Source organism: Euleptes europaea, chromosome 12 (genome assembly GCF_029931775.1).
Source record: "Euleptes europaea isolate rEulEur1 chromosome 12, rEulEur1.hap1, whole genome shotgun sequence".
NCBI lineage: Eukaryota > Metazoa > Chordata > Lepidosauria > Squamata > Sphaerodactylidae > Euleptes > Euleptes europaea.
In genome coordinates this window covers 1,306,247-1,332,191 of record NC_079323.1, presented here as the reverse complement: position 1 = coordinate 1,332,191, position 25,945 = coordinate 1,306,247, and the positions used below count along the sequence as shown (strand labels likewise).

At 51.8% G+C, this 25,945-nt stretch overlaps 1 protein-coding gene across 1 annotated transcript in view; it reads left to right on the top strand.

Annotated features, from left to right (window-relative positions):
- XNDC1N (XRCC1 N-terminal domain containing 1, N-terminal like) overlaps positions 1-25,579 on the top strand; it is a 28,727-nt gene extending 3,148 nt beyond the window's left edge. Inside the window, exons 6-21 of the mRNA XM_056858808.1 lie at positions 634-870; positions 1,416-1,494; positions 2,864-3,028; positions 11,459-12,151; positions 12,703-12,912; positions 14,075-14,239; positions 14,600-14,774; positions 16,140-16,340; positions 17,671-17,833; positions 18,694-18,786; positions 18,993-19,185; positions 20,991-21,118; positions 21,611-21,680; positions 22,933-23,065; positions 25,149-25,399; positions 25,472-25,579. Coding sequence (XP_056714786.1) covers positions 634-870; positions 1,416-1,494; positions 2,864-3,028; positions 11,459-12,151; positions 12,703-12,912; positions 14,075-14,239; positions 14,600-14,774; positions 16,140-16,340; positions 17,671-17,833; positions 18,694-18,786; positions 18,993-19,185; positions 20,991-21,118; positions 21,611-21,680; positions 22,933-23,065; positions 25,149-25,399; positions 25,472-25,579 — 3,064 coding nt within the window. The remainder of the gene's footprint in view (positions 1-633; positions 871-1,415; positions 1,495-2,863; positions 3,029-11,458; positions 12,152-12,702; positions 12,913-14,074; positions 14,240-14,599; positions 14,775-16,139; positions 16,341-17,670; positions 17,834-18,693; positions 18,787-18,992; positions 19,186-20,990; positions 21,119-21,610; positions 21,681-22,932; positions 23,066-25,148; positions 25,400-25,471) is intronic.
- The last annotated feature ends 366 nt before the right edge of the window (positions 25,580-25,945 follow it).

Genomic DNA, 25,945 nt, shown 5'->3' with positions numbered 1-25,945 from the left:
ATAACAAGGATGGAAAGTGTACAGAAATTTTTGGGGAAATAGAAATGTATACAATACTGATTTTCTTATCATGCCTAAAGTTATTTGACTGCTTTAATGATACAAAATGCATTATTTATGGCATAGTATATGCAATTGTAATATTTGACATAGGCATTTATATTGTTAAATTTTATACTAAGTCTTCTGCAAGCAAAATGGTGAGGGGCTGTGGCTCAGTGGCAGAATCTTTGCTTGTCATGCAGAAGGTCCCAGGTTCAATCCCTGGCATCTCCAGTTAAAGGGACTAGCCAAGTCGGTGATGTGAAAGACCTCTGCCTGAAACCATGGAGAGTACAAGGCAGCTTCATGTGTTCATGTGTTCACATTTCCTCTAAAGATCTTTTCCTCTAATTTCCTATTCTTAAGGCTGATTTTAAAAAACACAACAACTTCTGAATCATGAAAAATACTAAATTGATGTTGGTAATTAATTTTATAAAAGGTTGGGGTATTTTTTTGCTTTGGGATGTCCTGTGAGCCATAATAAAGACAGAACTGAACTGCTCACTACTGCCCTCGAGAGGCCCCCTTCCGTTCAGTCAATGGGTGGAATCTTGGCAGGCTGCTCCATCACCACATCTTTCTTGGCAGGAGCAGCGCAGAGGAAGCGGCGCTAAAAACCCGTCTGCAGCAGCTGGACCCGGCCTCCAGCCCCAGGACGCGGAGTCCAGACTGCTTGAGCCGCCCGGCCAGGATGGTACTGAAGGCGGCCACGGCCCGGAGAAGAGCCTTCCCCCTCGGGGGCAGCCCCACCTCTTTGGCCACGGAGAGCAAAGAGCAGGCCCAGCCGGCGGGAGACGCAGCTCAGAGCTGCACAGCACCTTGTGAGTGAGAGGGGCTTTTGAGGTTGCGTGGCAGCATCGGTATTTCGGTATTTATTTTCAGTGTTTTTTATGCCACCTTTCCACCCAATCATGGTCCCCAAGGTGGGCTGGTGTGGAGGGGAGGGGGGGACTTTGGTTCCCAAATGCCAACCTGAAGGCCGATTCACAAGATCACTTTGTTTACCAAGGAGAACAGCTCGATTCGAGTCCAGGAGCATCCTAGAGACCTGCAAGATTTTGGGGATTTGAGTTTTCTAGAGTCAAAGATCCCTGTGTCAGACTCTCGAAAGCTCATACCCCCCAAAATCGTGCTAGTCTCCCAGGTTATACTGGACTCAAACTGAGCTCTTCTCCTGCAGACCAACAAGGCTGTCCTCTGATATGTGAAGAGAAGTCTTGCTGACCCTTTGTGTCTTTCTCTCTCTGGGCTCTTATTCACTGTGTGGGGTGGGGGGGGTGGGGATAGACCCGACCCTCCATCCCCACCAAACTGCCCTTATCTAGGAGCTCTTTTCTGCCTCATCTCACATCGCTTGGTTTGTTCTGCAGGGTCCAGGCAGGAATTGTCCACGAGAAGAGATCGTATGAGAACCAAGAGGAAGAGGGGATTGTCCTGTGGGGCTGGGAGGTAATTTTGCTCCACTTGGGAGTTTACTTCCTCCAAGAGTCCCAGATCTCTTTTCAGGTGGCTCCTTGGATGGATCCCCTTCTCAGAGAGTACGTGCTGAACTTTGAGGAGGGGGGAGTTATCAACAAAGTGAAGTCCTGGCCCTCTCTTACAGAAGGCAGGGTGTGGAATGCTCTTGCACATGGACGGTTCCAGGTTTGATCTCTGGCATCTCTGCTTAGAAAGAACCATAGGGAGTCATCCCTTCTCTGTCAGAGAATTTGCAGCCTGTTTGTTTAAGAACTGCTGGATCAGACCAAGGTCCATCAAGTCCAGCACTCTGTTCACACAGTGGCCAACCAGGTGCCTCCAGGAAGCCAACAAACAAGACAACTGCAGCAGCACCATACTGTCTGTGTTCCACAGCTCCTAATATATTCGGCATGCTCCTCTGATCAAGGAGAGAATAGGTCTGCATCATGACTAGTATCCATTTTAACTAGTAGCCACGGATAGCCCTCTCCTCCATGAACGTGTCCACTCCCCTCTTAAAGCCTTCCGAGTTTGCAGCCACCACCACATCCTGGGGCAGGGAGTTCCACAATTTAACTACGCTTGTATGTTTATGTATTTAAACTTCTATCCTGCCCTCAATCCCTGGCTCAGGGCAGCTAACAGTGAGATATAAAATACAATAAAATATCATCAGTTCGATAAAACCGTCATGCAGAAGGTGTACCAGGGGAGGCAGGTCCTGCAGATACGAAGGTCCCAGATCCTATAAGTCTTTAAAGGTTAAAACCCCAGCACCTGGAACCTGATCCAGTGGTCCAGCTGGAGCCAGTGCAGTTGACGGAGCAGTGGCTGAATGAGGGCCCTCAGCGGGGTCCCTGGGAGGACCCTTGTGGCTGCATTTTGCACCAGCTGGAGTTTCTGGATCAGTCTCGAGGGCAGCCCTGCGCAGAGCAAGCGAATGAAGGAGAGCTGACTGTCTGCCTTGGCAGCTTCACCTGTGAGTCATCCCATCGCTCTGTATTTCCCAGAGAATCCTGCCCAGTTCCCTCTTAGCTGGCATTTAGGAAGCTGAAGAACAGGCAGCTTCTGCCAGGCCTTTGGCGCCTCTCGCTGTTTCAGAGGCTGCCGCTGCCAGAGACCATTTCAGCTGAATTCCCTTCTGTAAACTGACCTAGAATGGGTTTGTTGTATTATGTTCTTGCTGGACGGTGTTAAGTGGTCATTAAGTGGATTTCATGGCCTTTGGGCCAGAAGGCATGCAGGGAACTTTAAATAAATCAAGCCTGTGTTAAGCATTTTTTTGAGGGGAGGTGACACCATAGAAAAGTATCAGGGTTTTAAATGAGTAAACAAAGTTTGTTTTGCAGGTCCGTAGCGGCCTCCTCTGTGGGGCCGAGGCCTGGTTCTCGATGGGAGGGAAGAGGCCGAGGTCGAAAGGGAAGGTGGCAGAAGATGGAAAGCGAGAAAGAGCCAGGTGAAGAGGAAGAGAATGGGCCAGAAGAGGCGGATGCGGGGGTGGGCACGTGCCCCATCTGTGATGGTGAGTAGGGGAAAGAGAGGGTGGTTAAGAGAGAGCCGCCTTATTGTTTATTATTTTTGAGCCTGTGGGAATTCTGACACAGGGCAGTAGACACAATCATAAAATGACTGCCACAAAATGCCTTTTAATCTTTTAATCTGCGCAGCCAGTCAGAAGCCCTGCTGGGCAAATGCCCCTCCCACTTTCTAAAACCACTTGGCCGGTGCCAGGAAAGGTATTTTACTTTGTGAGCTGCTCCAATCAAATCTCTGGAGAGGCAGCATATAAATCTTTGAAATAAATAAATGAACACAGGAAGCTGAAACGGCCACCCACCAGCAGGGTGCACTGCTGGTTTTCCAGACCTGCCAGTTGCTGTTGACAAGGTATGCTTTCAATTTGCTGCTGAGGGTGTGACCTTTGATAAAGGGAAGGGCTGATCCACCCCCTACTGCATGCAGCCTGGCTCAGGGGTGGAAGGCGGGGGGATCTGAAACCAAGCAGAAATCTGAAATGAAGCATAAAGTATTAACGTGACATGTTAAATGATGGGGAAAATGCACATTAGGATAATACATACAGCGAAAGGCAACACGTACTATACTGTACACAGTGGAATACTCCACAACCCCTTTCCCTTCCTTAAAGCATATTTCTGAACCGTATTGTAATGGAATGGTTCAGGAAGGCACTTTAGAAAGGAACGGGATTGTGGACGATAAAACTCTATCAGATGTGTGTATCTGCTTGCTGTATGAATTATCCTGGTCTCACTGCAGTGTTTTGTATTTAGGTAACACTATTTTCTGCATTGTTTAATAAATCATGAACATATGAACCTGCCTTCTAGTAAATCAGACCGTTCGGTCTTTCAAGGTCAGCATTGTCTACTCAGGCTGGCAGGGGCTCTCCAGGGTCTCAGGTAGAGGTCTTTCTCTCCACCTACTACCTGGCCCTTTTAACTGGAGATGCCGGGGATTGAACCTGGGACCTTCTGCATGCAAAGCAGATGCTCTGCCACTGAGCCACAGCCCCTCCCCATTGTGTCTAATACTCTACGCTTTGTTTCAGGTTTCGATTATCCTAGTTATATCACGTTGCTTATTAGATGTTTTATCTTCTTGTATGCATTGACCAACACTGTGTAATCCACCTTTTAAAACATTTCCAGTTAAAAAATAGAACAGCAAACCCCAAATCTCTCCGCCGTTCCCCACCTTAAAAGATGCTTGCCAACTCAGACTCCCCCCAAAGCCCTGGTAAACTGGCAGGTCATGCAGCACTTCCTGAAGATCTCCAAAGAGGGGACCCTGGGGTTGGGTTGGGGAGAAGCCTGCTCTTACCCCTCTGTACCGTCTTCTCCTTTCTGCAGGTCGTTTTCCTACCAGCCTTTTACCAGCTCACGCCTCCGGGTGCGGAGAGGAGTTTGAAGCCGGCGTCCCCTCGTCGCCCTCCTCATGGGAAGACCTGCCCGACTACGGGGTCTACTGCCCCATCTGCCAGCTCCGTTTCTCTGCTGCCGAGGTGGAGGCCCACGCTAGCTCTTGTGGGGAGCTTCCTGCTAGCAGCCCCTCCTGGCTGTGGGTAGAGCAGGGGGACTAGATCCGGCAGGAGCGACATGCGGCAAGCATTGCTGAGACTGTCCCCATCCCACATGGGAACTTTGAATTGTTTGTGCAAGACTCAGTGGGCATGAAGAGCTCCCAAAGGGCACCCAGCTCCCATTTGGCATTTGGGAAGCCCTCCTGCGTGTCCCCTTCGTCGTAGGGTGGTGGGCATAGGAACCAGCGACTTCATTGGAGCCAGCATCTTTCCGGCCTTTGGCATGTTATGTTGTGAAAGATTCCCTCCAACAAAGAACTCTTGAAAGTCCACAATCCGCGGGTGCTGTTTTAATGACCCAAAAAGTGAAGCTTCAGTCCTCTGATGTTGCCCTGCAAATGGCTTTTTTCCTCCTCTTCCCTCGTTTTGACTGAGTTCCTGGGAAGGGGGGGGGCAGGGTCTATACATGGCAAATGTGGCTGAGCCTCAGAGTGCAAGTTTCTGGCTGAGCCCCCCACCCCCACCCCCTGTGACTCAATAGGGTGCTGTGAATCTGAAAAGGGCACTGGGGGGGTTGTGCTCCTAGTTGTGAGAGGGGGCTGACAGAAAGGGCTCAACTGGGGGTCCGTTGCATCAGCCGGGAGGTGAACACAGGAAATGGCCTTATACTAAATCAGTCCATCAAGGTCAGTACTGTCTACTCAGACTGGCAGGTTTCTGGCTGAGCCCCCCACCCCCACCCCCTGTGACTCAATAGGGTGCTGTGAATCCGAAAAGGGCACTGGGGGGTTGTGCTCCTAGTTGTGGGAGGGGGCTGACAGAAAGGGCTCAACTGGGGGTCCGTTGCATCAGCTGGGAGGTGAACACAGGAAACTGCCTTATACTAAATTAGTCCATCAAGGTCAGTACTGTCTACTCAGACTGGCAGCGGCTCTCCAGGGTCTGACATACAGGTCTTTCACATCCCCTGCTACGTGATCCTTTCCACTGGAGATGCCGGGGACTGAACCTGGGATATTCTTGCATGCCAAACAGATGCTCTTCCACTGAGTCACTGAGATCTTTCACATCACTCACTGCCTGGTCCTTTTAACTGGAGATGTCAGGGATTGAAGCTGGGACCTTCTGCATGCCAAGCAGAGGATGCTCCCCCGAGCCACAAGCCCCCCCCCCCCCAACACACAAAGTTGCCTTCTACTGAATCAGACCACTGGTTCATCAAAGTCAGTATTGTCTACTCAGACTGGCAGCCGCTTTCCAGGATCTCAGGCAGAGGTCTTTCACATCACCTCCTGCCTGGTCTTTTTAACTAGAGAGGCTGGGGATTGAACCTGGGACCTTCTGCATGCCAAACAAATGCTCTGCCATTGAGCCATGGCCCTTTCCCCAAAGGGTCTTTGCTCACCATGAATGTCTGGGGTGCTTCTGCTTGGAAGGTGGGCAGAACAGGCGCTGGGGTGACTCGTGTTCAAGCACCTTCCTGCCTTGTCAGCCAGAGTGAAGAAAATGGCCCAGGGGACCCCTGGGAGCTGGGAATCTGGCCCTGAGCCCCTTCAGAGAGGACTACTGTAAGAAAGCCAGCTTCATTTGCTCATCTCTCTCTCTTGAGATCCTTGTAGACCAAGTAAACAGTTCAGACCACCAGTGTTTCACAAGCAGAGAAAAAGAGAGGGAAGCGCCACTCAAGTCCTTCCAGGTGTCTCAAGAAAGTAAGCCAAACTGCATCCTGTAGAGAAAATCATTGGGAGCCAAGTGTGAGTATCTCCCTGCGCCAGTAAATTACCTGGAAAGATAATGAGTGTGTAACTCGGAGGGACCCTGCAGCACCCCTGCTCTGATCTCTGCCCCCTCCCCCGCCTCCCCCTCCCCTGCAAGGAGGGCAGCTTTCCATGTTGAGCCGTTGCAAGAAGAGTCGGGAAGGCTGGCACCAGAAGAATCGAAGTGAGGAGGGGAAAACTCGCCACCGACAAACACGGGCTCCCAGGGGAGATGTGGGAGAAGCAGTGCCGGAGGCGGCCCTTGGCGTTCATGTGGCAACCTTGCCCTCGGGGGCATTGGCAGATGGGGCCGTGCTGCTCTCTTGCCTGCTGGTGCCCCTGCGAGGGAAAAACAAGAGAGCTCTGGCAGCTGCCCTGAGCAGAAGCAGGAGTTGGCCTGGCCCTGCAGGGGCCCCCCTTGCCTGGCTCGAGCGCCTTCAAAAGGGCAGGTTTTGGGGAAGGGGTTCCAGAAGCCCTTCGCCTTTGCCATTCCACAGTGAGCAAGTGGCATCACTTTGGAGGGCAGGATGGCCTCCGAATTCGAGGGCTTCATGGTGAGTGATTCGTGAGGGGCTGGTGTGTCCCCCTGTACCTCTGTTACTTGAGGGGTCTTAGCTGCTGTAGGTGGCCTGGTGGGGTTGTAGGGAGGCTGCTTCTGACCCCCTGAACATAAGGGGCTGACCTCTCCAAAGTGGGGTGGATCATGAAGAAGGACCTGTCCCGTAAGAGTCTGCACTCGAGTAGCTGTGGCTACCAACACCCGTGGGCTTGCTCCTAAATCTTTGCTAGAGATTGGGGGTGGGCTATTTCTTGCTTTGCTGTTTCCATGCCCCTCTCTGCCCCTCTCACAAGGACCCACCACCACCACTCTGAGCCCTGGGCTGGGTTTTCCTCCAGCTTCGTTATCCGCTTCTGGGGACTTTCCCTCTTGCACCTTGTCTCTTTTATAAAGGATCTTGGGGGCACCCGTCTTTGATTTGACACTTGCCTCTTCTGCCCCCCATGTCCACTTTGATGGGGGGCTGGATCTAAGGGGGCAGGGCCGTGCTCTCCTCCAGGACAGGAGACCCCCAAGGCATGGTGTTGGTAGTGACCTGGCCCAGACGAGCTGCAGGCCACAAGCTGTGCTAGAAAGCCAAGTAACGTGTGCGATGCCAGTCCGCTCCGTAGGGCCCAGGGGGGTCTGCCAGAGCTGTCCTGGAGGCGCTCTGGTTTGAATGCTGTCTTTTGGAGTGGGGCTGTGGCCAAGTGCTGCTTCTCTTGAACAAACACCTTCCCTAGGTGACTGAGTGGCATACTGTTTGGCCCGCCTTGGCCAAGAAGCTGTAAATTCAATCACGCCCATCTCATGAGGGAAGGGTGCAAACTGAGGCTCAAGCCAGCCAGGGACTCAATTATGGAGCAGGTAATGAGTCCTCGCTGCCGCTTCTCTCTTGGGGGTGGCAGGTGAGGTGCCAGAGAGAGGCTGGCTCTGCCCAGCTCCAGAGGGGCTGCAGCCAGCAAGGATGGCTGGGGAGGGTTGCTGGGTTCCATAGAATCATAGAGTTGGAAGGGACCGTCAGGGTCATCTAGTCCAACCCCCTGCATAATGCAGGAACTTCACAACTACCTCCCCCACACACACACCCAGTGACGCCTACAGCGTGGTGTAGTGGTTAAGAGCGGTGGTTTGGAGCGGTGGAGTCTGATCTGGAGAACTGGGTTTAATTCCTCACTCCTCCACATGAGTGGCGGAGGCTAATCTGGTGAACTGGGTTGCTTTCCCCACTCCTACACCCGAAGCCAGCTGGGTGACCCTGGGCTAGTCACAGCTCTCTTAGCGCTCTCTCAGCCTCACCTACCTCACAGGGTGTCTGTTGTGGAGAGGGGAAGGGAAAAGAAGGTGATTGTAAGCCAGTTTGATTCTCCCTTAAGTGGCAGAGAAAGTCGGCATATAAAAACCAACGCTGCTTCTTCTTACTCCATGCCCAGAAGATGGCCAAGGTGCCCTCTCTCTCATCATCTGCCTAAGGTCATAGAATCAGTGTTGCTGACAGATGACCATCTAGCCTCTGCTTAAAAACCTCCAGGGAAGGACAGTTCACCACCTCCCAAGGAAGCCTGTTCCACTGAGGAACCGCTCTAACTGTTAGAAAATTCTTCCTAATGTCTAGACGGAAACTCTTTTGATTTAATTTCAACCCTTTGGTTCTGGTCTGACCTTCTGGGGCAACAAAAAACAACTCTGCACCCTTCTCTATGTGACAGCCCTTCAAGTACTTGAAGATGGTTATCCTATCCCCTCTCAGTCTTCTCCTCTTCAGGCTAAACATACCCAGCTCCTTCAACCTTTCCTCATAGGACTTGGTCTCCAGACCCCTCACCATCCTTGTTGCCTTCCTCTGGACACGGTCCAGCTTGTCTACATCTTTCTTAAATGGTGGTGTAAATTTCTTAGAAAGCTGTCCGGTCTCATGGGGCAGCTGGACATTTCAGGGAGGCAAAGGACCCGTCTCACCAGTTTTCGACAGGGCACCGTTCAGGCACATCCAGACAGGCAGGCAGTAAGTGGATGGTCGCCCTCAGAGACCCACAAGCTCCCTTCAGCACTTGCATCATTGATGGTTGGTAGGATGGGCAGGGAAGCAGCGGCATTCCAAGCTTTGCCCCTGAAACACAAATAGAAGAAGGGGTGGGGCTGTGCCCGGCCAATTTTGCCCTCTGCTGAAAGCAGGTCCTTTGGAAAGCTCCAGAATGGCCTGCCGCTCCAAATCTCTAATCTCAGCCCTGAGCAGAATGGATCTGTGAGATCCCACCCTTTGGCTTCTGCTCCTCGTTTCTTTGGTTTAAAAAACAAACAAGCCCAGTTGCTTTTTAAGGGATCTGGCGCTATCTTCTTGCCTCAAAGGAAATCTTTGAGCACATTAGGTGTCCCTCACAGCTAATATCTGAAACTTGGCACATGTGGAAAATGGGGGTGGGGGTGTCTCCTGGGAATACTTCCTGGCAATCTCGGGGAAAGTTTGTGAAATGTCCAGAAACAGGATCTCTTTTATGCATTTTGGATATAAATCAGTGAGCGGTTGCATTTTGTTGACTGTCAAGGTCCTGTGTGTGGATTTCTGGACACATACAAAATCCATTTGTGATTGTCAGATTCCTAAATTGACAGAATCAATCCAAAGACCATAAAATAGCAAACTTCCTGAGTTTTGAGAGACTGAGGGCCAGAGATGCTGCTTTTTACTTCTCTGTCCCAAGAGAGCATTGAAAACTGTATTGCACCCGGTTCCACATCAACACATCATGTATCCCTGGAGCTTTGCCATTTTGTTCTGAAACAGTTTATCTGTGAAATCCTGTGGATTTCATGCCAAACGCAGCATGGTGAAGAGTTCTGGGGAACTAGAATGCTTCCTATTTTGGGGCGTGTTGGGTGATCCTAATAATAATAATGAAAAATTCCTAAACTGTCTGGAATTTTATGGCCAAACACAATCTGATCTATAGGGATGGGGTTACATTACCTAAATTATCTTGTGCGCCACCTGGTGGTGGGACCATTTAAATATTTCTTTCAAGTCAAACGACTTCATTAAGTCTTAAATAACAGTACATTTTAATATAGTATCTATCTTGCGTCCAGCTTTCTTGAACTACACCGACTTTAAAATTAAATGCAAATGGTGAAGAAGGATACAAGGGTGTGAAGAAAGCCCTACCAAGAATAGTTTTTGTGGGAGGGGAAAGTGTTTTTTAAAAAACATTTTTATTGCTATTTATTTTTCTAAATGACAAATGCACTATTACAGCACATTTTGTACAGAATGATGCTGATGGAGAAAGAGGGGAACCAGAGTGAAGAAAAACCACCATTGTAGTGAGGGAAGGGGGATTCATCATCATCATCATTACCTTTATTTGGCATTTACATCAGCGTACGATAAACAGAGTTGTGAAAACGGTTGAAACAGGTTACATTAAAATGACATTACTTAGAAGTACGAACAAACTGCTCGCGAATCCTTTGTGCAGACAGGAGAAAACTAGCTACTTGTTAGGTGACAGATGGGTTTCTAGGGAAGGGGGATTTTGATAGACAGAGGATAAAAGTTTGACAGAACAATTTTCTATTCAAAAGCTGTTTAGGGTTTTTCTGGCAGGGTTTTAAAAAATAAATTTCCTTCCCGTGTAGAAAAGCCTAGTTGTAACTCTTTGTTGATAGTTCCATCAGGTGTTTTTAGTGGAGAGAGCAGAAAACATTTTTTAAAAGCCGGAGGGCTGTAGCCAAGGAGCCAGTGTGATGTGGTGGTTAGCGTGTTGGACTAGGATCTGGGAGACCCAGGTTCGAATCCCACTCTGCCATGGAAGCTTGCTGGGCTACCTTGGGCCAGTCACAGACTCTCAGCCTAACCTACCTCACAGGTAGGGCAATAATTAAATGTGATCAAGTCATAACTGTCTTATGGCAACCCTGTAAGGTTTTCAAGGCAAGAGATGTTCAGAGGTGGTTTGCCATTGCCTGCCTCTGCATAGCAACCCTGGACTTCCTTGGTGGTCTCCCATCCTACTAACCTGGGCCAACCCTGCTTAGCTTCCAAGATCTGATAAAATTGAGTTAGCTGGGGCCATCCAGGTCAGGGCCATTTCTGTTCTGGTGGTGGAGAGTGCCGTCAAGTTGCAGCTGACTTATGGCGACCCCACAGGGGTTTTCAAGTCAAGAGACTAACAGAGGTGGCTTTCCCTTCCCTGCCTCTGTGTAGCCACCCTTGATTTCCTAGGTGGTCTCCCATTCAAGTACTAACCAGGGCTGGTCATGAACACATAAAGCTGCCTGATACTGAACCAGACCCTTGGTCTATCAAAGTCAGTATTGTCTACTCAGGCCGGCAGTGGCTCTCCAGGGTCTCAGGCTGAGGTCTTTCCCATCACCTACTTGCCTGGTCCCTTTAACTGGAGGTGCCGGGGATTGAACCTGGGACCTTCAGCATGCCAAGCAGATGCTCTACCACTGAGCCACGGCCCCTCCCTGCTTAGATTATGAGATCTGGTGGGATTGGGCTGGCCTGGGCCATCCAAGTCAGGGTCATCCAGGTCATAGATTGAATAATAGTAATAATAACACCAAACCTCAATACAAATAATGGTCTTCACTTCACCTGCCTCCTCCTAGCAACCCAACTGGAAAGAAATAGTGAACAAGAAATTAAAATTCCCCGAAGGCCTCCTGAGTGCCATCCAAGATGGCCACATAGTGAAGGTTCAGCAGCTGCTGCAGGTGAGCGACGGGATCCTGAGGCAGCTGGACGATGCGGAGGACCGGGCCTGGCGGGAGGCTCTCAACCTGGCCATTCGCACGGGCGGCGAGGAGATCACCAGGACTTTGATGCGCTACGTCAAGTTCGACTTCCGCCAGGTCCACGAGGCCTTGCTGGTCGCTGTGGACACCAACCAGCCCCACGTGGTCAAGCTGCTGCTGGACCGGCTGGACCAGGAGAAGAGCCTCAAGATGGACATCAAGTCTTTCTCAATGGCCATCTTCGACAACTCCATCGACAACTCACGCTTCGCCCCTGGCGTGACGCCCCTCACCTTGGCCTGTGAGAAGGACCTCTATGAGATTGTGGACATGCTGATGAAGAAGGGCCACGACATCTCGCGCCCGCACAAGGTCTCCTGCGGCTGCCTGGAGTGCTCCAACGGCCGCAAGTACGACCTCCTGAAGTTCTCCCTCTCACGCATCAACACGTACAAGGGGATCGCCAGCCGGGCACACCTCGCCATTGCCAGCGAGGACGCCATGCTCACCGCTTTCAAGCTCAGCCGCGAGCTCAAGCGCCTCTCAAAGAAGGAGCCCGAGTTCAAGGTCTGTCCCTTGACTCATAGTTGTGGTGGTGATGGTGGAGTGGCTGCCCTTTTTTCAGGCCTCATTCTGCTCAGTTATAATGTAGAGCCGGTCCCAGGTTTTGAGGGTCCCCGGGCAGAGAATTCCCAGAGCCCTCCTCCCCTCTTCTACCCACCTCCAGGCCCCCACATATGCCCTCCTTGTCTTCATTCACCAGCAGGGCTCTTCTGAGGTTCTTCTCAGGGGAAGAAGACCTCGGCCTCCATGCCCTGTTGCTGGACCTCCAGAGGAACTGGCTGGCCCCTGTGTGAGATGGGAGGTTGGACTAGATGGACCCTCACTGGCCTGATCTGGCAGGGTGCTTCCTATTTGTGTGCAGCAGCATCTGGCATTGCTTTCCACATGGGCCTGCCAGAGCATGTTCCACATGCTGATGCTGAGTGCCATTGAAGGGACATATGAATGGGGGCCTTACAAGCACATAAGCGGAGGGGCTGGGCTTGGGCTGGGGTCTCTGTCCCCCTCTCACACCTGCGTCTTTCTTCCCCGGGGCTCCATCTCGTCCCTCCCAGCCCGAGTACCTGGCTCTGGAGCAGCTGTGCCAGGAGTTTGCCTTCGAGCTGCTGGGCATGTGCCGCAACCAGAGCGAAGTGACGGCCGTGCTGAACGACCTGGTGGACGAGGCCACCGGGGAAGTCGAAGACCTGAATGAGCAGGCCTTCGAGGAGGGGATCCCCAACCTCGCCAGGCTCCGGCTGGCCGTCAATTACAACCAGAAACGGGTGAGCCCGTGACGGAGTGCACGGTGGGGGGAAAGGGGTGACCTTATGGAGACAGGCAACAACATGACATGTCTGGAAGGTGGGCTCAGAGGAGCAAGAAGCACCCGCCCTGAGCCTGGCTTTGGCCAGGAAGGGTGGGCTAGAAATCTCTAAATAAATAAATATAAATAAATAAAGCAGAGACCCCGGCACCTATTTGCCAAGCCAGGGCTCTGCTCCTGAGCACGATGTGAGCGATGAAGACCCAGAGACCCTCTGAGCAAGTGCAGAGTCCCCTTCCCTCATAATGGAGGCCATGCAACCAATGTGCAGGAGCATTCCATACTCAGTTCTTTCCCTGCAAGCAGCAACGTGGCTCCATACATGATTGTCAAATGTGATGAGTGAGGTACATTTGATTAGAAAATCTCCGTGTAGACAGCTGAGGGTCTCTGGGACAGCCCTTTGGTACAGCTCCAGCATGGTGTAGTGGTTAAGAGTGGTGGACTCTGATCTGGAGAACCAGGTTGGTTTCCCTGCTCCTCCACAAGAAGCCAGCTGGGTGACCTTGGGCTAGTCACAGCTCACTCAGCCCCACCTACCTCACAGGGTGTCTGTTGTGGGGAGAGGAAGGGGAGCTGATTATAAACCGGTTGGATTCTTCCTTAAGAAGAAGAAAAGAGTTGGTTTTTATGTGCCGACTTTCTCTACCTCTTAAGGAAGATTCAAACCGGCTTACAATCACCTTCCTTTCCCCTCCCCACAACAGACACCCTGTGAGGTAGGTGGGGCTGAGTGAGCTGTGACTAGTTACAGCTGTTACCCTGTTGGCTTCTTGTGGAGGAGTGGGGAACAGTTACAGCTGTTACCCTGTTGGCTTCTTGTGGAGGAGTGGGGAAACCAACCCAGTTCACCAGACAGGCCTCCACTGCTCATGTGGAAGATGTGGGGAATCAAACCTGCTTCTCCAGATCAGAGTCCACTGCTCCAAACCACCGCTCTTAACCGCTACACCACGCTGGCTAGTAGTAGAGAAAGTCAGCATATAAAAACCAACTATTCTTCTTCTCCTGGGGGTCTTTGGCTGCCGGCCCTTTGGACGTGCACAAGTTTGCCCGCCTCAAATGAACGTTGTCCACTTCAGAATCCGAAACGTGCTACTCTTCTTTCCCCCCTTTCCCAGTTTGTTGCGCACCCGATCTGCCAGCAAGTCCTGTCCTCCATCTGGTGCGGCAGCTTGCAGAGCTGGCGGGGCAGCAACAGCGCCTGGAAGGTCTTCATCTCCTGCTCCATCTTCGTCCTGATGCCGGTCTTGTGTTTGGTCTACTGGGTCGCTCCCAAATCCAAGGTGAGCAGTTCCCTTTCACAGGCCGTTTGCCCAGGCTGGAGTTAAGCGGAAGGTAATCTCCAAAGAGGACGTGCGCAGCCTATGACAGAAATCTCCCCCCCCCCAAAAAAATGTTGTGAGATGTGCCCTTCCTAGCAAAGCCATCTCTGTCCCATAACTCAGCCTGAAGCCAGCTTGTAAAGGGTCTAGAGCAGACGAGTTATGCAAGAAGACCTGTCCCTTGTGCGCACCCACTTATGCGCTGGCAGAGCATTTCCTGGCTGTGAATCTCCTTCTCACCAGCCAGGAGGGCAGGATGTGCGGTTCCATACGTCTCCTGTTTTTGCATCTCCATGATTGGATTGCTTCCTCTCCTGGCAGGTTGGCAAAATGGTGAAGATCCCCGTGATCAAGTTCCTCTTGCATTCGGCCTCCTACCTCTGGTTCCTGGTCTTCCTGCTGGTGGAGTCCCTGGTCCTGGAGCATCATCACGAGACGTTCACGGGCAGAAACCAAAGCATGTGGGAGACCTCACTGCACATGGTGTGGGTGGCAGGTAGGCGGGAAACTCTGGCCTGGCCCGGCCTGGCTGTGGGAAGGGGAGGCTGTGGGCAGGGCCATGATTCCCATCTTGACGGCTCCGTCACATACTCTAAGAGAGAGGGCCCCAATGTGGAGCCTGTGGCCTTTCCTGGTGGCCACCAAGTGTCTGTAGAAATTGCAAGTCCTGCAGGACTTCTGATTGGTCACTGGAGATCCAGTTGGCTGGGGAGAGTAAAATAATGTTTCAGGGGCAGCCGCCACCACAGGGCTGGTTTTATTCTCAGCCTCTCCTCTTTTCCAGTGGTATTTTTAAAATTATGCCTCTTCTCCTCAGCACGTCCACAGGGAGGATGCTGCTGCTGCAGTCGTCTTGTTTGTGGGCTTCCTGGAGATAACTGGTTGGCCACTGTGTGAACAGAAGGCTGGTCTGACCCAGCATGGCCGTTCTATGTGTGTGACTCCACCTCCTGTGGCAGCCGTTGTGCGGCTGGCTCCACCTCCTATGGCAGCCATGGTGTGGTTGCACCCACCACCCTGTGTCAAAATTCCAAAGGTTCCCACAAAGGTGCTCAAGAAGGTCGGGGACCCCTGCTTTAAGGGCCAGTTTGTCCCCTCTGCTTTTTGAAATAACTACCTGTCAAAGCGGTCTTGTGGATTCTCCAGGGTACATCTAGATGACCGGGGCAGATGTCTCTTGGGCCTGTCAGGGGTGCCGGGTGCTGTCCATAGTGCTGAAACAGTACTACCCCCGCCTAGAGGGCTCACAGTCTATATTAGATAGGGAAGGTAGGCTTTGGAGCAGGTGGGAATGAATGATGGTGCAGCAGGGAGAGAGGGGGCATGAAATGGAGGCCAGGGGAAGCCGGCAACACTGTGAAAGAGGGGAGTTGAACACACATGAAGCTGCCTGATACTGAATCAGGCCCTTGGTCCATCAAAGTCAGTCTTCTCAGACCGGCAGCTGCTCTCCAGGTTCTCAGGCAGGGTCTTTCACATCACCTTCTTGCCTGGTCCCTTTAACTGGAAATGCTGGGGATTGAACCGGGGACCTTCTGCATGCCAAGCAGAGGCTCTACCACTGAGCCATGACCCTGCAAGAGACGAAGGAGGAAAAGCCAGAGATAGTGTGGTGTATGGTCACGCTGCCAGATTATGAGCCAGGTCACCTGGGTTCAGATTCCCACTCCACCATGAAACTTTGTACACTGCTCTGAGCTCCTCATAGGAAGGGCAGGATAGAAATGGACAGATGGGGAGAATAAATTTGTGTGGAGCAAAGAGGGGCTCCGTAGAGACCCACATGGCTCAGGAGTCCCAGGTGGCTGAGATCAGCCCGTGGTCCTTGGATGCTCACGGCTCCCTCCTTCCCTCCCTACAGGGTTCTTCTGGTTCGAGTGCAAGGAGGTGTGGATCGAGGGTTTGCGCAGCTACCTGCTGGATTGGTGGAACTTCCTGGACGTCGTCATCCTCAGCATGTACCTGGCCTCCTTCGTGCTCCGGGTTCTGGTCTTCCTCAAGGGCCACTTCTACTGCCTGGATGCCATTTCCTCCCCAGAATGCCACTATTACACTGAAGCGGGTGAGCTCCTCTCCCGGTGTTCAGCATGCGCACCTTTTGGATTTGGGATCCTGCAACCGGAGAGGGGTTGTAGGGACCATATCACTCCAGCCTTGGCAGGACTCCCAATTTGTTTCCGGGCACAATTCAAGATGCTGTTCTTGACCTCCAAAGCCCTATACTGTTTGGGACCCACATACCCTTAGGAACCCACCCAACCACTACAGCCATCTTTGAAGGCCCTGCTTTGGGTGCCCCCGCTGGCTCAGGCTAGGTGGGCGGCAGCCCAAGGAAGGGCCTTCTCGGTCATGGTGCCAAAACTTTGGAACTCCCTCACCAGGGAGATTCGGCTGTATCATTGTCCTTCCACCAGGGTGTGAAGACTTTTTGGTTTTGCTGGTTGTTCTATCACTCATTCTTATAAGCCCCTCTCCCCGTTTGTATGTTTATATATCTGTATGCCTTTTATTTAATTGTTTTATATATTTTATAGATAGTTGTATTTTGAACTCTTTTTAATGTCTGAAATGTTTTAGTGTTCACTGTCTTGGAGACCCTGAATTCGGAGGAAAGATGGCATGTTTTGTATTTGAATGAAATGAATGAATGAATGAATGAATGTAACTTGATGAGAAAAATAACCTCAAGGGCATGTGAAAAGGCAGTTTTTTTCAGGAGCATGAGAAGAACTAGAACCGTGGCTTTCTATGGTTGCCAGGTCCCCCCTGGCCACCAGTAGGGGATGGGAACAGTAGGGTTGCCAAATAAATAATAATAATCCAGGTTGGGAAACTCCTGGAGATTTGGGGGTTGAGCCTGGGGAGGACAGGGACCTCTATGTGCCACAGAGTCCACCCTCCAAAGCAGCCATTTTCTTTAGGGGAACTGATCTCTGTAGTCTGGAGATGTGCTGTAATTCCGATGGATCTCCAGGTCCCACCTGGAGGCTGGCATCCCTGTGGCTTTCGGAGGACCTTGACTAGCAGGCAAAACCAAGCTAGCATGATGCATGCCCCTTTGGCTGGTACCATCGGCATCTCCCCTTTCCTCCAGACTACTGCCAGCTGAGCAAGGGTTGCCAACTCCGGGCTGGCAAACTCCTGGAGGTTTGGGGATGGAGCTTGGGGGAGGGATGGGGTTTGGGGTGGGGAGGGACCTCAGCAGGGTATATTTTCATAGAGTCCCCTCTCCAAAACAGCCATTGTCTCCCAGGGAATGGATCTCTGTAGTCTGAAGATCAGTTGTAATTCTGGGTTGCCAAATAAATAATAATTCTGGGGGATCTCCCGGCCCCACCTGGAGGCTGGCAACTCTAAGCTGAGCCCCCTCCCATCCCCTTTCCTGTCTGCAGAACGTGGGGAGTGGCACACGGAGGACCCCCAGTTCATGGCGGAGGTGCTGTTTGCGGTCACCAGCATGCTGAGCTTCACCCGCCTAGCGTACATCTTGCCGGCCCACGAGTCCCTGGGGACACTGCAGATTTCCATTGGCAAGATGATTGACGACATGATTCGGTAGGCCGTTTTTGGCTCTGCGGTGCCTCCCCCTTGCCCGGGGTAGGGTGCAGAATTCCCTTGTTCCCAAGTCAAATCCCCTGGGCGATCTCTCAGAATGGAGAGCCTGTCCTCTGTAGGACATGGCAGGATAGGTCAGGATTCTCTTTGCCTTTGCATTGAGGCTGCTTCAGCAAGGGGCTCAGAGGCCCTTTGGACTCAGTCCTGTGTTCAGTCCTCAGCGCCTCCAGTTTGGTGACGGAAAGTGATTTCAGGATGCACCAGACTTATGGCGGCCCCAGAGGGTTTTCAAGGCAGGAGACTAACAGAGGTGGTTTGCTGTTGCCTGCCTCTGCATAGCAGCCCTGGACTTCCTTGGTGGTCTCCCATCCAAGTACTAACCAAGGTCAATCCTGCTTAGCTTCCAAGATCTGATCAGATTGGGCTACCCTGGGCCATCCAGACCAGGACTCCAATTTGGTATGCTCACCACTACTCCGTGCTGTAACAACAGATGGACCGGTGGGCTCACTCATATAAGGCCGTTTCTGAGATTCATAAGGAAACAGGGTCCCACTAGGCATGAGGCAAGACAGAGCCAGCATGGTGTAGTGTCAGACTAGGATACCAGAGACCCAGGTTTGAATCCTCACTCTGCCATAGAAGGTCACTGGATGACCTTGGGCCAACCTAACCTACCTCACAGGGCTGTTGTTGTGAGGATAGAATGCAGGAAGGAGAATGATGTCAGCACCTTTGGGTTCGCACTGGGGAGAAAGGGAACAAATGAAGTAAGTATATTAATAAACAGCCCCCCTTCATGTTTTGGGAGACGGCTCCTTCCTTTCAGCTTACCTTTTGATGCTTTCTGCTCTGTACAGGTTTATGTTCATCTTGATGATCATCCTGACGGCGTTCTTGTGTGGGCTGAACAACATCTACGTCCACTACCAGGAGTCCGAGAGGCTGGGAAGGTGGGGCGGCCCCCTTGGTAGGGCTGAAAGAGAACTTGCCCAGGGAATGCTGGACAGCCTGGGATGTGGGACTAGGGCAGGGGTCCCCAATTTGGTGCCCACGGGCGAGATGGCACCTCCCTCGGTGCCTGCCACATGTGTTTGTGTGGAGGGAGCGCCCCTGACCCGAAGCTTTTCCTGTGTGCTGCCCCCCTTCCCTTGTGTAGCTTCAACGAGACGTTCCAGTTCCTCTTCTGGACCATGCTGGGGATGGAAGAACACAAGGTGGTGGACATGCCCCAGTTCTACGTGGCCGAGCTGGTGGGGAGAGTGCTCTATGGGGTCTTCACCATCGTGATGGTGGTGGTCCTGCTCAACATGCTCATTGCCATGATCACCAACTCCTTCCAGAAAATCGAGGTGAGTGCTGCTGGGGAAACCAGGTCAGGAACAAGGTGAGCTGCTTCATCCTTTATATTTTGAAGGTAGTCGTGTTGGTCTGCAGTAGAACAGCTCGATTTGAGTCCAGTAGCACCTTAGAAGAAGAAGAGTTGGTTTTTATACCTCGCTTTTCTCTACCTTTAAGAAGTCTCAAAGCGGCTTACAATCACCTTCCCCTCCCCACAACAGACACCTTGTGAGGTAGGTGGGGCTGAGAGAGCACTAAGAGAGCTGTGACTAGCCCAAGGTCGCCCAGTTGGCTTCACGTGGAGGAGTGGGGAAACCAACTCGGTTCACCTGATTAGAGTCCGCCTCTCATGTGGAGGAGTGGGGAATCAAACCCGGTTCTCCAGATTTGAGTCCACCGCTCCTAACCACTACACCACGCTGGCTCTTTTAGAGACCAACAAGATTTTCGGGGTCTGAGCTTTCGAGAGTTCAAGCTCCCTTCCCTACTTGTATCTGACAAAGGGAGCTTGGACCTCGAAAGCTCAGACCCCGAAAATCTTGCTGGTCCCTAGGGTGCTCCTGGCCTCTTCCTCCTTTATGTGGCATCTCAGGAATGTGGCATCTTTGCTGTGTTATACCCACGTAACGAGAAGGTGTTGGGGCTGTTTAGCTTGGAAAGAAGGCGGCTAAGGGGAGACATGATAGAGGTCTATAAAATTATGCATGGTTTGGAGAGAGTGGACAGGGAGAAGTTTTTCTCCCTCTCCCATAATACTAGAACACGGGGTCTGCTAAAGCTGGAGGGTGAGAGATTCAAAACAGATAAAAGGAAGTATTTTTTCACACAACGCATAGTTAATCCCTGCCCCAGGATGTGGTGATGGCTGCCAGCTTGGAGGGCTTTAAGAGGGGAGTGGACATATTCATGGAGGAGAGGAGTATTCATGGCTATTAGTTAGAATGGATACTAGTCATGCTGCATACCTATTCTCTCTAGTATCAGAGGAGCATGCCTATTCTTTTGGGTGCGGTGGAACACAGGCAGGATGGTGCTGCTGCAGTCTTCTTGTTTGGGGGCTTCCTAGAGGCCCCTGGTTGGCCACGGTGTGAACAGACTTCTGGACTTGATGGGCCTGGGTCTGATCCAGCAGGGCCTTTCTTATGTTCTTATCTCTTAATGCACAGCAGATACACGCAGACAACTGAGGCTCCCTTACGCATGTCCTCAAATGATTGAGGATGCTCCTTGCCCCTTCATGTTATTGGTCAGAGTTACTGGAACAGCAGCACATGGTTGGCTGTTGCATTTCCACTCACAGGACCGTGCCAGATCACCTGGGCTATGAGACTGCTTTGGTCTTCGCCGTTCCTCTGTAGATTGGTGGCAAATGAACAGCTGATGATAAAACCTGTTCCTTGCAATTGGAGGGCTGGCTCAATGGAAAACCTAATTGATAACATGCGGTCTTAGTGATTCTGGGGCCCTGAGCAAAAAATCCAGGATGGGCCCCCAGAATCACTGCCACCCTACTGCTGGACCCTGCTGCCAGGGCCAAGCAAGGGGTGTCCCTCACCCCCAGGTCAGGTGGGTGGGAGCCCCTGCCACAGCCAGAAGCCAGCAGCCCAAGCCCCAGAGGGAGAAGGCGCAAGCGGAGGCAGGAGTTTCCTCTTATTCTTCTTCTTTCTCCCTTCTTTGGGAAGCCCAGAGCGGTGGAGGGTTGCCCCCCCCCAAATATGGGGCCTGGGGCAGCTGCCTTGTTGCCCCTTGTCTAAGACCATCCCTGATTGATAGCCTGATATTAGCCGAATTTCCCCCACCCCCTCTTCCCTTGCAGAACGATGCTGACGTGGAGTGGAAATTTGCACGCTCAAAACTCTACTTGTCATACTTCAGGGAAGGCTTGACGCTGCCCGTTCCCTTCAACGTCATCCCGACGCCAAAGTCCATCTTCTACGTCATCAGGTAATTTGCCCCCAATAGCCCCAGCCTGGAAAGAATCTGCCTTTGCGTGCTGCTTATGACACCGGCCCCCTCCACGCACCTCCTTGCTTTCTTATGTTCCCAGAGGATGAGTAACAACTTCTATTAACCGCAGTGGAACTGCCACGTCCAAAGGCAGTGTACCTCTGGGTTTTAGTGGCTGGGGGAGGGGAGTGACAGGAGAGGGGCTTTGGGGGCTTTCTGGAAACAAGAGGCTGGAGGAGAAGGACCCCTTGCTTTGTCTTAGCAGGGCTCTCCCATTTAGGGTTGCCAACCTCGTGGTGGGATGTGGAGGTCTCCCGGAACTACTCTTGATCTCCAGACCACATAGATGAGTTTCCCTGGAGAAAATGACTGCTTTGGAGGGTGGATTCTATGTCAATATACCCCACTGAGGTCCCTCCCCTCCTCAAACCACAACATCTTCTTTCCAGGCACTTCCGTTGATATTTTTGGGTTTTTTGCCTCCCCCAGGGGCATCTTCGGCTTCCTGTGCTGCTGCAAACCAAAGCGGCAACAGAACTACCCTCCGCTGCCGACCATTGTAAGTTTCTCTCACAGCAATATGGCAGGTGGGGGTGTGATTTGTATGTAGCACCCTGAGTGCGATGCATGGCTTCCCCCACCCCCGAAATCTGGCATTTTGGGGGCCAGAGTGAGGTTGGAGAAGAAGGAAGGAGAGGCGCACCTGCCACAAAGACTTCTGCTTCCATTTGGGCATCCCTTACAATACCAGGTGTTGTGTAGAAAGCCGTGAGCATGGTGTCATTATAAGCATCTACTGGACAGTGTCTGTAAAGTCATCACTAGTGAGTGAAATAATGCTTCTGGTCCCACGCTTGCCGTGTTTGGTGACAATGAAACAACACTTTTTAAAAATATCTATTTTTTTAAAATTACACTGGCTACATTATTTTCTTCTACAGTAGCAAAGAGGTGAACAACCCGCTAGCCATGTCCTGCCATTTTGTGGGTTTATTTTTTTAATGGGTTTTATTTCATTCTTTAATAGCTTTTTGAAAAGGGTGTGAGCTCTGCTGTGACCATCTCTTCCACCCTCAACTGCAGAAAAAGCCCACCTTCATCCCACAAGCAAGTTGGTCAGGGCTAGTGTGTGGTCAGAGGTGGTGGACAGTGCCATCCAATGGTAGCCAATTTATGGCAACCCCATAGGGTTTTCAAGGCAACAGACATAAAGAGGTGGTTTGCCATGGCCTGCCTCTGTGTAGCAAGCATGGACTTCCTTGGTGGTCTCCCATCCAAGCACTAATCGGGGCTGACCCTGCTTAGCTTCTGAAATCTGACAAGATTGGGCTTGCCTGGGCCATTCAGGTCAGGGCAAAAGACTTTCAGAGGTGGTTTGCCATTGCCTGCCTCTGCGTAGCAACCCTAGACTTCCTTGGTGGTCTCTCATCCAAGTACTAACCAGGGCCGATCCTGCTTAGCAGCTAATCGGATGAGATTAGGCCAGCCTGGGCCATCCCGGTCAGGGACTAAGGGCAAAATCTAGGCTTTGAATCTTCATTGCTGAGCACCAAGGTTGACTTCGAATCAGCCTTTTCTGAAGCCTGGTCCCCTCATTTTTTCCAAGTGACATAACGGCATACATTGAAGCATGTGCAGAGTGCCTTTCCTTCACCACTGGCCAACCACACCGAGGATAGTCAGTCAGGCGAGAATCCCCCCCCCCCAGCATATGTCCTCGTCTTACTTTGGAAATGCAGCCACGTAGCTCTGCTCCTCTTGATTGCATAAAACCAGTTGAAGACAAATGACCCCCACTTTTCCTCTCTCAGTGTAACCCCTCCCTGGAAGATGGGGGGCTGCGTAGCGAGAGCCGCATCTCTTACCGGCGGCAGGTGCTGAAGGCTTTGGTGCAGCGGTACATCGACACGGCCCGGCGGGAGTTTGAAGAGAGCAGGAGGAAAGGTAGGGGGGGTGACTCTGAACGGGGAAGATTTGGACAAGTAAGTGTAATCTGGGGGCCACCCCTCCATCAAGTGCATATGTCCTCCTTTGCCCCCAGAGCCGGAGTGAGTCCCCCTCTAGGCATTTCTGGCTCTGGGTTTTCCTAGCTCCTGAATCTCCCTCTCCACTTTCCCACAGGCCTCTGCATCTACCACCCAACTCCCCTCCGGCTCCTGGCTGTTCTGACCGCAGTCGGCTGCCTTCCGTCACCCCCATGCTTGGCCACACATTTTCCCTCTGTTTTCTTGCCTGCTCAGCATGGCAGCCTCCCCACATCTTGCCTGCCGGCAGGAAACAACCAGCATGGTGTAGTGGTTAAGAGGGGCAGACTCTAATCCGGAGAACCAGGTTTAAGTCCCTGCTCCTCCACATGAGCGGCGAACTCTAATCTGGTGAACCGGGTTGGTTTCCCCACTTTTCCACATGATGGCAGCTGGGTGACCTTGGGCTAGTCACAGTTCTCTCCGAACTCTCTCTCTTAGAGCTCTCTCAGCCTCACCTACCTCACAAGGTGTCTGTTGTGGGGAGAGGAAGGGAAGGAGATTGTAAGCCAGTTTGATTCTCCTTAAAACGTAGAGAAAATTGGCATATAAAAATCAACTCCTCCTCCTCCTCCTCCTCCTCTTCTTCCTCTTCTTCCTCTTCTTCTTTTTCTTCTTCTTCTTCTTCTTCCCACCTTTCTTACTGAGACTCAAGGCAGATTACAAAGTGAAGAAAGAGAAAACTATGCAATCATACAACATAAAACATCTAATGAATAATGCAATAGGGCTAGGAATACAAAATTCAGTGGGAATGTGATGTTTATGAACATTCCATGACAACATGTCCCCCCCTCCCCCTGGTCAAGTCACAGCTGACTTATGCTAACCCCCATAGAGTTTTCAAGGCAAGAGACGGTCAGAGGTGGTTTGTCATTGCCTCCTTCTGCGTCACGCCCCTGTACTCCTTGGAGGGCTCCCATCCAAATACTCGCCAGGGTCGACCCTCCTTAGCTTCTGAGATCTGATGAGACCACACCATCCAGGGCCATTCTGTACAATAGAAATCCTTCCATGCAGAAGACTACTGTGTGAGGATCAAGGATTCTAGCTTAGCTTCCAGTCTGACATACTAGTTTCCTGTGCCTGGGATTTTTTTCTTCATGGGGAGCACCAACTCATGAGAGCCCCTTCCTCTGTCCTGTAGTGCTACCTCCCCACCCCGACATAGGTTTACCTCCTCAGTGAGTGCTGACTTTGGTCTGACCATAAGATGCAAACAACAGACTCCTGTAGGCTCAATTTTTCTGAAGGCCATGCAGAGACGGGAGAGTTTAACCCTTCAACCTCCACTCACTAATTGACCTCAGGCTCCTTATTTTATTATTGGCATTTTAAGGGAACTAATGCTATTTTAAGAGGACACACCTTTTCTCCTTTGAAATGCTACTAGCAGAGAGGTGGATCTGGTTTCAAATAGCAAAAAACGGTGGAAGGAAGTTGAATGATTAAACCCTCTCTCCCTTCCCTGCATGGCCCTGATGCAAACTGAGGCCACACAAATCTACAATTTTATGGACAGGACATGTGAGACCTTTAACATGTCTGAGGTTTTGGACAACGCCTCTGCCCACTGGAAAACTTTGGCCGTCAGTGGAGCACAGAGGATTCGCTTTGTACTTGATAGATTTTGCCAATGCTGGGTTGGGAAATGCCTGGAGATTTTGAGGGTGGAGCCTGAGGAGGGTGGGGTTTGGGGAGGGGAGGAGCTTCAATGCCATAGAGTCCAATTGGCAAAGCGGCCATTTTCTCTAGGTGAACTGATCTCTATTGGCTGGAGATCAGTTGTAATAGTGGGAGATCTCCAGCCACCACCTGGAGTTTGGCAACCCTAATTGTATGCTGCAGGGAACAGGCAGAGGACCAAAGAGGTAGGCCCTGAAGCCCACAGTGGAAAATGCAGAAGGGTTGCAAACCCCAGAATCCAGGCCCCTGTCCCCTTCCAAGGCCCAGGTGGGGTCCTGCACCCACAAGCCCCCCCTTCTCGTGTCTTTTCCCCGCAGACCTGGGCAACCGCCTCACCGAGCTGAACAAGTCCGTGGTGCGCCTCCACTCGGAGATGAAGCACCTGCGGCACACCGTGGCGGCCAACGGCACAGCTGCCAACCCCTTGGATGGCGCCAGCGTCCTGCGCAAGTACATCATGAAGGTGCGCAGCAGCTTCCAGAGTTACGACCACGACTCGGGCAGCTCCGGCGAGGGGTCTCCAGCAGAGGTGGTCGTGCACCAGAATGGGGTCATCGCCGAGGAAGAGGTTGTGCACCAGAATGGGGTCATCGCCGCAGAAGAGGTCGTGCACCAGAATGGAGTCATCGCCGAGGAAGAGGGGCTGCCCTTCCCACAGGAGGGTGAGGTGGGGGCGGAGGAAAAGCCCCCCAGTGCTGACACAGAGCCGGCCAATGGAGAGAAGCCGGTGGAGGAGCCGGAGACTTAAAGTGCCGGAAGAGAAGCCATGTGCCACCTATCTATCTCCCGGAATGTCAACAGTTCCATGCTCAGCTGGCGCTTCCTTAGCTGCTAGTGCCTGCCCTATTTTTGACCCACATTGTGGAAACGGCAGGGAAATGCTGTTTCTTAGGCAAACCTTCTTTAGGGAAAGAATAAACCAGAATTACGCTTCCACGGGACTCTTGGCTGGGCAAGAGATGTAATCCTTGGGTAAAGGTAAAGGTAGTCCCCTGTGCAAGCACCAGGTCATTCCTGACCCATGGGGTGAAGTGACATCCCGACATTTACTAGGCAGACTCTATTTTATGGGGTGGTTTGCCATTGCCTTCCTAATCATGTATGAGAACATACA